The sequence below is a fragment of the Seriola dumerili genome, unplaced genomic scaffold, assembly GCF_002260705.1.
Source record: "Seriola dumerili isolate Sdu_G_001 unplaced genomic scaffold, Sdu_1.0 BDQW01000544.1, whole genome shotgun sequence".
Classification (NCBI taxonomy): domain Eukaryota; kingdom Metazoa; phylum Chordata; class Actinopteri; order Carangiformes; family Carangidae; genus Seriola; species Seriola dumerili.
Window position 1 is genome coordinate 390,012 of NW_019174799.1, and position 10,965 is coordinate 400,976.

Sequence of the window (10,965 nt, forward strand, 5' to 3'; positions counted from 1 at the left end):
CTCTGTGACGTCTCATCCAGATGTTTCCAGCTGCTGAAGAAAAAAAAAATCCATATGATATTTTCTCAAACTGAAAATGAATGAAAGCAACTGACAGAGAGAGAGTTAAAGTTTAAAAGTAAGTGTGTCACTACACACAGGAAGACTGATGGTATGGAAGGGCTTGACCACACACACACACACACACACACACACACACACACACACAGGTGGTAAATTAATTTGAAGCAGACGTGTGCATGTGTGTGTCTGCAAAAGCATTTTCCTTCTACAATTTACACACACACACACACAGAGTGCCAGTTGATTGGCCGCAGACAGGAGGTTGATGGTGTTTGTTTTGGTGATAGTCTAATCTGATTGGCCGACCTCTGCTCTGCCTGAACAGACGATCGCAGGCGGCACATGAAGTTAAAGGTTATTTTGAATATTTCCCTGTAGGATTTACTTTGTTTATATTCGTGTGTAATTGTTGTTTTGTAAACAACGATGACATCAGATCACGGGATTGGTCGACTCTGAAACACAAACTCTCTTCACTCACTTGTTTTAATAACTTCGTCTGTAACAGCTGCTTTTTCTGACGGAACTGTCTTTGTGATGTTTTATATATATTTATGAAGCATGTTTTAAATGTTATATATATATTTGTGTTTTATATATATTTAAAAAGCACTGATTAACAGGGTTTCTGGTCTCAGCTCTGGTGGAGCAGTGAAATGAAAGTCAGTCGTTTCTCTGCTGCAGGAGTTTTGTTGTTAGTTAAAGTTGATGTTTTATGCAGAAATAGTTTTAAACAATAAGTGTGAAGGAAATGAAACGCTGACTGGATTACTTTCTCTGACACAAATGTTCATTTACACATGTAAAACTGTTTTTGCAACTTGTAACGTGTCATTTTATTGTGTTTGTTGTTATTGTCCGCTGCCTCGCTGTTTCTGTTTCAGCTGATTTATTGGATGTTTCCTGTTAATATTGATCATATTTTGCTGTTGGTTCTTTGTAGATGACACGTGGCTCATTTTTACTTTAATGCAACTCTTTTAAAAACATTAAAAGTCTGAGATTTGATCACAAACTGTAAATACATCTTACAAATCACTGAGTGTCATACCTGTAAATACCTGCCTGCAAATCACCTATGACTCCAATAACCACGCCCAGAGGTTGTATAACTGCACCCACCTGTGTGGGAGCCATTTCCCTTCAAACCGGGAGAACAAAGAGAACCGAGAACCAGCGTGTTGGACTCGTAATATGGACCTTGTTATTTTATTTTGGTGAACATTACAGCAGTTGATTGATCAGCCTTTTATTGTCTTGAATGTTTATTTGTATCGTGTCATTAGACTGAATCAGATGTTTGACACCAGAGTGAAGAGATGGTGGATGCATGAATAAAGTGGAACGTCTGCTTCATTTACTGTAGTTTAACATTTGAAGTTGATATAACTGCATTTATTTAGTCTTTATGTGTTTGATCTAATCATCCATCCATCATGTGAACCGCTGACCTAGGAAAATAAAATCGTTAGAACGGCGACTGGATCCCGTGTTTGACTGCGCTCCGAGCTGACAGGAAAGTGATACGCTTCATCAGCCCGATTCTCTCTCGGCCTGCGGGATATTCTGGGGACTGAATGAAAAAGAAGCCCTGTGCATGCTGGGAAAACATTTAGCTCTTGTCAGTGGATGTGCAGCTGTGAATGCCAACTGGTTTCCAAACAGAGACTGAAGTAGTGTAGACAGTTTACAGTGTGTGTCCCTGAAACACCGTCTCACAGTCAGACCTTTGACATCTTCAAACCACCTCTGTCACGAGTCAATCACAGCACAAACTAAAGCTCATCTTCTCTTTTTTTTAAAGTCAAATCTTTATTGCAAATAAATGTTTAATCCACATGATCCAGGATTTGATTCAAACTTGATTCACAGATCTTTTCACTAATGAACCTTCAGCTGCAAAGAAACGAGCGACACGAGCTCCCGCCCCGATTGGCTGGAGATGTTTTGACCTCTGTGGCCTGCGGTCGAACTCTGACTCCTCATAATTATATTTGGAGGGAAAAGTGTGTGGAATGTGGGTTTCGTCACATTGAGGACAGGCGGTTGAATTTTGAGCATTCATGTCATAGCTGGTCGAGTCTTCAAGGACTGTTTTTCCCTCCTGAGAACAACCGTCTCATCTCGTTCATTTCCAAGGAGAAAGAACAGAAAGCCGTCTTTGTGTCGAACGTCCAGGACGTAAAGAACACGACAATAATAATTTATTCTTTGCACTTTGAACAAAAGGCTTCGACAGTATCACTGAGGACTGACAGCTCTGAAGCTGTCGGCGTATTTATGATGACGGCCATCTTCACATCTTCATATGTTTGTGTTTTGGCTGTCAGGCCCCAGACTGTACGTCATGGCCGTGGAGCTCCTGCTGTGGCCTTTAGTCCCACTGGGATTTAACCTGACACAAATTTTCCACATGATTTAAGGTCCGTTACTGCAGTTTGTGATGAGTTTATGCAGTTTAAAAGGGGGGGTGGGTGGGGGAGCTATAAGTGACAGAGAGGTGGTGTCATATTTCTTTAAAAGCACTCCAGAGTTGTGCTGGGTTTCCTCAGGGCAGGAGGGGTTTTTCTTTGTGTTGAGTCTGGATTTATTTGCATATAACCCTCCTCCTCCCTCCGGATTGGCCGCGGCTCCGCCGGCATGTGGAAACCCACATCCAAACTTTCTCAGTTGGAGCTGAACTGTCCTGAGCGGAGGAGGAGGAACTGAGCGGCTGGACGCCAGCAGCAGCGTGAGTGAGTAACAGCACCAGGCAGAGAGAGGCTGAGTGTGTGAAGAGAGAGAGAGGATGATATCTTAATTATAGGCTTCTATAATTGTATCCTGACCAAACTGAAGGTTTTTTTTCTCGAGGTATTTGCTTTACAAACAGTTGTATTTACTCGTTTGGTCGTGGTTGTTTGTTTTTTAAAGAAGAAACTAAATTATTTTGAAGAAAAACTGGAACGTTTTATCTGATGTTTAACACACAGACTTTTTTATTTCAACAACACAGTTTTAAAGTTATTTTAAATTTTAAAGTTCATATTTTTCTTCATATTACTGAGCAGTGATTTTTAGAAATGTCAGTTTAGACAGTCGACAGGAGATTATTTTTACTTCACTTCATGATGCTGCTGGCTCTGCTCCTGGTTCTGAGTCTTTGCTCCGAGGCTCGATCCTCCGAGCCGTCATCAATAACTATCCAGTACCGGGTTTGGGAGGAGCAGCCGGCGGGAACTCAGGTCGGCCGGCTGGTGGACGACCTGCGTCAGAGGGACGAAGGTGGTCCTCTGGAGGATTTCCAGGTGGTGGAACACGGGAAGGCCCTTCCCTTCTCCGTCAGCACTCGAAATGGGGTCGTCTCCACCCAAGGCCGGCTGGATAGGGAGGAGCTGTGCCGAGGGTCAGACCTGTGCGAGGTGGCCTTCAGCGTCCTCTACAGGAAAAGCGGCGCTGTGAACTGCCTGAGGGTTCGTGTGGAAGTGATGGACCTGAACGACCACAGTCCCAGCTTCCCCGGTCCTCTGCAGGAGGTGGAGATCTCTGAGACAGCCAGCCTCAGAATGAGAATCCCTCTAGACCGGGCGGTGGATCCGGACGCGGGGCCCAACAGCCTCCAGACTTACTCGCTGTCCGTCAATCAACACTTCGCCCTGGATGTGACCGTGGGTCCAGATGGGACAAAACAGGCAGAGCTGGTGGTTATTAAAGAACTGGATCGGGAGCTTCAGACCTCCTTCAACCTCACCCTGGTGGCATGGGATAAAGGGAACCCCCCCAGATCTGGGAGCACATTAGTCCGGGTTAACATTCAGGACTCGAACGATAACAGCCCAACGTTTGAGGACAGCAGTCCCACCGTGGAGCTACCTGAGGACACAACCCGGGGGACAACCATCATCAACCTCAAGGCCACGGACCCCGACCAGGGAGCCAATGGGGAGGTGGAGTATTCGCTCAGTAAGCACACACGTCCAGAGGTTCAGAGGCTCTTCTACGTGGATCCACAAAATGGAGCCGTGAGTCTCAGAGCGCCCCTGGACTTTGAGGCCCACTCCTCTTATGAAGTGATCGTACAGGCCCGAGATCGCGGGCCCAACGCCATCCCCTCGCACTGCAAACTGCACGTCAAGCTCAAAGACGTTAACGACAACGCGCCGCGGATACACATGACCTGGACTCCGCCCAACTCACCTGTGGCGACTGTGCTGGAGGGAGCGCAGGAGGACACGTTTCTGGCTCTGGTGATGGTCTCCGATGCAGATTCAGGAGAAAACGGCAAAGTGAGAGCGCACATTCAGCACGGATCCGGCCCTTTCCGCCTCAAACGGATCCACGGTGACAATTACATGATCGTAACCAACGGCAGCCTGGACAGAGAGAAGGTTATGCAGTATAACATCACGGTCCTGGCCCAGGATTATGGAGATCCTCCGCTGTCTTGTATTAAACACCTACCTGTCCATGTTCTGGATGAGAATGACAATGCCCCAGTGTTCTCCACCTCCCTCTATAAGACTTCCTTCAAGGAGAACAATGTCGCGGGCTACCACGCTCTCAAAGTGGAAGCCCACGACGTTGACCTGGAGCTCAGTGGAAGAGTTTCCTACTTCATACCCAACTCCAATGACATGGAAACTGACACACAGTCTTTTTCCATCCATCCAACTAGTGGTGTCATAAGCATCCGGCGCCCTTTGGACTACGAGGAATCGCGCACCTACTCCTTTATCGTGGAGGCCGTCGACCACGGTCACCCGCCCCTCACCAGCACCGCGACCGTCCAGGTTGACGTCGAGGATGTGAATGACAACTACCCGGTCATCAAGGATCCGAAACCCAGGAAGGGTGTGGCCTCTTTGAGCGTACCCGTTGATGCAGAGAAGGGGGAGATTGTGACCGAGCTGGGGAACGACATGGAGGAGGCATCGACCGCTCTTCCCATGAATCACCCGATCAGAGACGGACTCGTTGGGTTCCTCGCTTCCACCATAAAGGCTGAAGACCCGGACTCGGGGCCCAATGGAGAGCTGAAATACCTGATTACTGATGGAAACCCCGACGGACTCTTCTGGTTGGACGAGGCTACAGGCCAGCTGTTTGTTAACACCACCAATGCTACTGAGCTCATCGGGAAAACCTTTAAGGTGGACGTCGCTGTATCTGACATGGGCACGCCCAGCCTGGTCACCGAGGTAACCCTGGAGGTGAGTTTCATCAACCTCAAGGACCATCTGAAGAACTCATCACCTGGGAACCGCGGTCAGCTGAGCTTCACCATGATGATGGCGATCTGCCTGGGCGCTACGTGCCTGCTACTTCTGTTGGCCATCGCTTTGGTGACGACGTTCTGCCGCCCCGAGAAACGGGACAACCGGGCTTACAACTGCAGACAGGCTGAATCGACCTACACCCGCCATCCCCGGCGCCCACAGAAGAACATCAGAAAGTCAGACATTCAGCTGATTCCCGTCATCCGGGGACGAAAGGAGGAGCTTTCTGAGGACGAGAGTGAATCTCAGCCACTGGCTCCGCCTCCAATAATGTCAGAGGATGTACAAACTGAGAGACAATACACCTTAACTCAATCAGCCATGAACACGAGCTTCCATTCTCAAGGTTACCCAGAGGGTGATCCCGCTCAAACTGTCACCCATCACTGCAGAACCCTTCGGAAACCCGGGAACATTGAACTTGACGGCTCCTTGCCTCTGACTCCCGCCACGTCTTACCGGACTCTTCGGAAAGCCAGGAACCCGTCGTCGTCCTCTTCGCTTTCACATTCGAGTACCTTAAAGCGCCAGGGTCACCCAGAGGGGGAAGGGGAGGAGCCTGCATGTTCCGGATCCCAGGCAACTCTCAGGAGGCCGAAGACCTCGGAGGGACGAGGCGGCCAAGACGCAGAACACCGGCAGATGCTTCGAAACCTGGTCCGACTGTCCATGGCTGCGTTTGGAGACTCCATCGAGCTTTCCTCGGCTTCCCCAGAGGTGCAGGTGAGTCGTGAAACATTCACAGTGATCAATAATCATTATTTCTTCCCTGGTACCTTCAAACTGTGAGTTCACTGTGAGTCGTAATCAGTTGATGTTGTTCAATCTTCAATCTAGTCTTAAACACATTTACATTTGGGGTAACACTTTAAAATAAGACTCTTATAAAGGATTTATAAATGGTTTTTAATTTGCTAAGGCTCCTTTTATCAGTTATTAATAATTTTACAGGTACAAATGCTGATGATGGAAAAAACAAAGAGAGCTCAGTAACTAAGGAGATATGAGGTTTAACCGTACAGATAAACGTAGGCTCACTATTTGGCAAGCAACAGGTCTCTGTTGCACATTTGATCTAATGTGTTATAACAGCTTAATGACTTATAAAGTGTTAACAAGCTAATTAATAAATTAGTTATAAGCCATTTATAAATCCTTTATAAGGGAAGTCTTATTGTGAAGTGGTACCATGCTTTATTTGCATTAAAGAAAAAAGAAATACAAAAACAAGGCAAAATAAAGCTCCATCATGTAAGTAAATTCACAAGAGAAGAAAAAGGAGTTCCTGGAGGGTATATTTAGAGAACCCAAACACAATGCATGCTGGGAAGAATGCTAACAAGTTGATAGTGTCTTTTTATAACAAACTTAAAATTGAGTTCATTTAAATGAATTAAATTTGCGCCGCAAGACTCAAACTCATGACTGAAGTTCTGCGGCAAATTATAACTTTACTCCAAGCTGAAGTGACAAATGTCTCCATTTACACAGCGTTAATGATTTCTCTAAATCTGCCTGATGATTTTTTAATGTCTTCTTATTTACATTTTCCACTATAGCGTGAACATTAAGGCGAGCATGCCGCCGCTGGCTCTCGTTTAAATCTAATTTACTTCCGTCTAAAACGTGTGATCACATTCATTTCAACATGTGCTTACAGTTAGTGGCGGGGTAATTAAGTTTCCCCCCTGCAGGCGTTCAGATTAATCTGAAGTGAAGTCCATTAGAGAGTAAGAGCCCCCCCNCACACACACACAGACCAGCTTCCGTTACATTTTCCCAGCAGCCTCTCTGTTTTTTCGGCCTCCTGTGTGATGACTTACTCAGACTGCCTGAAGGCTGGAGTCGGGTGGAGGTGAAGGGGTGTGTGTGTGTGTGCGTGTGTGTGTTTGTGTGTGTGCATGTGTGTGTTTGTGTGTGTGCATGTGCGTGTGTGTGTGTGTGCGTGTGCACGTGCATGTGTGTGTGTGTGCGTGTGCATGTGTGTGTGTGTACTGGGGGGGTGTATAAGTAGTTGACGGATGACTGTGAAGCCAAAAAGCAGCAAGTTTATTCAGGTGCTCATGTGTCACAGACAGTAATCCCCCCCCCCCCCCCCCCCGTCTGACTTTTTTCTTTTCTTAAATATCACAATATAGAATTCATATTGAAACCAGGAGAGTAGGAGGGAGGGGGGGTGGACTTCTTTTGTGCTCTGGGGGGTGAGGAGGGTGGGGTGGGGTGGGGGGGGGTGGGGGGGGGTTGAGTGCAGCCAAAGTAAGCTGTGATGTGTTTGTAGTGTAACCTAACACCTCCCTGACACGCCGCTCTGTCACTTACAAATGACCCGAAAATCACTTTTACTGAGCCGAGGAAAGAAAAACAGCTCGGACTAAAAGCAGCAGCTCGGAGCGGGACGCAGTGTGTCAGACACACATCACGCTGCTTGTGCACACATCAGTTACTGTGTGTGTGATACCTTCTTCCTTAGAGCTCCATTGTTTCCAAAAACTACTGAAACACATTTGTGAGCACTGTTGACACACACACTTCATCCTGCCGCCCCAAAATACTCACCAGAACACCAAATGTGGATTTATCCGCTACTGAAAATAGTCCCCAACAAAAATGCACTATTTCCTCCTGTTTGAGTAACGTTCGCTAAAATCTAAGTAGTGTCCTGCTGCTTTAGGAAATAAGGAAAATTAGAAAGTATTTAGAGATGAACTGACACGTTGTTTTGGTTTGAGTTTTAAAATGACAGTATATTGGATGAATAATACAGAGGGGAATGAATGAAGTATGAATGTTTTTACATGTGCTGCTGAAAGAATGTTTTTTTATTCTGCATATTAGAAATTAATCACAATAATTAGTATTCTCAATTTATTTATATGTTTGTTTATGCACATATCCATTTAAATTGAGCAACACATATGTGGAGAAACTGAACTTCACCAAAACATGAGTTGTACAGAGATTATAAGAGGAAGAAACTGTCTGTCTGTTTTTATATTGATTGATCTAAAACACACTGACACACATGTAACCTCTCAGTCAGTCAGGTGGAGTCATGAACGTGGAGCAGAGCATCAGAAACAACAGGTTTAGTCTTGTTGAGCTGCAGTGGTTGAAACACCAACCAGCGTCATCAAGGGCGAAAGTCAGTGGCAGCGCCCTGTAGACAGAGAACAAAGAGCTCGGCCAGGTCCGACATCCTCACGTGAATCCCATTAAAGAAAGGAAGAGGCCTTTTTCATTTTTTACCCAGAATCCACCTCTCCTCCATGCTCTCAGTCGGCCCAGTTGGCATTTGTCTGGCTTCAGAAGTTTCTCTCCCCTCGAGATCGCAGAGGAAGAGGTCTGCTGGACGCTGGGGAGGAGAGGGGGATTTACTGTTCACCTCCACCTCAACACACACACACACACACACAGACACACACACACACACACACAGACACACACACACACACACACAGACACACACACACACACACACAGACACACACACACACACACACAGACACACACACACACACACACAGACACACACACACACACACACACACCCTCCGCTCGTCCAAATTTCAGAGTCCATCCTGGAAGGAAAGGAAACCGGCCAGAGAAGAATAGGCTTTTACGTAGAGGCCATTTCCTGTCGCAGCAGCAGCGTGCAAAAACACACAAAACACACAAATGTCATGACTAAAACAAAGTCATAAATTAGCATGTGCACACACACACACACTCACATAGAGACACATACACCTTCCCCAATGTGTGTGTTTCCTCCCTGGTGTGCAGTGTGTATCCGCTGTATAACAGAGCTGTCAGCAGAAAGCTGTGAGCAGTGAGACGGACGCAGCCACTCGGTTCTCACACTGTTAAACTAACTGACAAAAAAAAAGAAAATGTTTATTCACTTTCTACCTGAGAGTTGCTGAAATCAGCTGAACTGATTGCTCAATGCAACTGATTGGGTAAGATTTTGACAACAAACTAAAGTTTAAAATAAGTGAAAGATTCATTTGAGACATGTTTTTAAAAACAACCCTATTAATGTTTATCATCTGTAACTACAACATGAAAACAATTTGAGCAGCAGTGAAAAGTTGATTCGAAAGCTGTTTTGTTTTTGATGTAAAATTGAATTAAAATAAAAGGTTTAATTCTCTAACCCATCAATTAGCTACACCCTCATAGTATAGTAAGGCATTAAAATGTCATAGTATAATAAGGCATGAAAATGTGAAAAAACGTAATAGTATAGTAAAACATAAAAATGTCAAAAAATGTAACAGTATAGTGAGACATAAAAATGTCAAAAAACGTAATAGTATAGTAAGACATAAAAATGTCAAAAAACGTAACAGTACATTAAGACATAAAAATGTCAAAAAACGTAACAGTACATTAAGACATAAAAATGTGAAAAAAATGTCATACTATAATAAGGCATAAAAATGTCATAGTATAATAAGGCAAAAAAATGTCATAGTATAGTGAGGCGTAAAAATGTCAAAAACCTTCATAGTATAGCAAGGCATAAAAAAGTGAAAAAGATGTCATAGTATAATAAGGCAAAAAAATGTCATAGTATAGTGAGGCGTAAAAATGTCAAAAACCTTCATAGTATAGCAAGGCATAAAAAAGTGAAAAAGATGTCATAGTATAATAAGGCAAAAAAATGTCATAGTATAGTGAGGCGTAAAAATGTCAAAAACCTTCATAGTATAGCAAGGCATAAAAAAGTGAAAAAGATGTCATAGTATAATAAGGCAAAAAAATGTCATAGTATAGTGAGGCGTAAAAATGTCAAAAACCTTCATAGTATAGCAAGGCATAAAAAAGTGAAAAAGATGTCATAGTATAATAAGGCAAAAAAATGTCATAGTATAGTGAGGCGTAAAAATGTCAAAAACCTTCATAGTATAGCAAGGCATAAAAAAGTGAAAAAGATGTCATAGTATAATAAGGCAAAAAAATGTCATAGGATAGTGAGGCATAAAAATGTCAAAAACCTTCATAGTATAGCAAGGCATAAAAATGTGAAAAAGATGTCATACTATAATAAGGCATAAAAATGTGAAAAAACGTCATAGTATAGTAAGGCATAAAAATGTGAAAAAAATGTCATAGTATAGTAAGGCATAAAAATGTCATAGTATAATAAGGCAAAAAAATGTCATAGTATAGTGAGGCATAAAAATGTCAAAAACCTTCATAGTATAGTAAGGCATAAAAATGTGAAAAAAATGTCATACTATAATAAGGCATAAAAATGTGTAAAAACGTCATAGTATAGAAAGGCAAAAAAACATAAAAAAAACATAACAGTACAGTAAGACATAAAAATGTCAAAAAAGAACAGTATAGTAAGGCATAAAAATGTCAAAAAACGTAAAAGTATAGTAAGACATAAAAATGTCAAAAAACATAATAGTATAGTAAGACATAAAAATGTCAAAAAACGTAAAAGTATAGTAAGGAATAAAAATGTGAAAAAAATGTCCTAGAATAGTAAGGCATAAAATGTGAAAAAACGTAATAGTAAAGTAAGGAATGAAAATTTCATAGTATAATAAGGCATAAAAATGTCAAAAAAATGTCATAGTATAGTAAGGCATAAAAATGTCATAGTATAATAAGGCATAAAAATGTTAAAAAA

The 10,965-nt window shown here is 43.3% G+C and overlaps 1 protein-coding gene across 2 annotated transcripts in view; it reads left to right on the forward strand.

Annotated features, from left to right (window-relative positions):
• The first annotated feature begins 2,755 nt into the window (after positions 1-2,755).
• Positions 2,756-10,965, forward strand: part of pcdh12 (protocadherin 12) — a 25,908-nt gene continuing 17,698 nt past the window's right edge. For both annotated transcript variants that reach the window (XM_022764504.1, XM_022764505.1), the window contains exon 1: positions 2,756-6,041. In XM_022764504.1, coding sequence (XP_022620225.1) covers positions 3,171-6,041 — 2,871 coding nt within the window. In that variant the 5' untranslated portion in view covers positions 2,756-3,170. The remainder of the gene's footprint in view (positions 6,042-10,965) is intronic.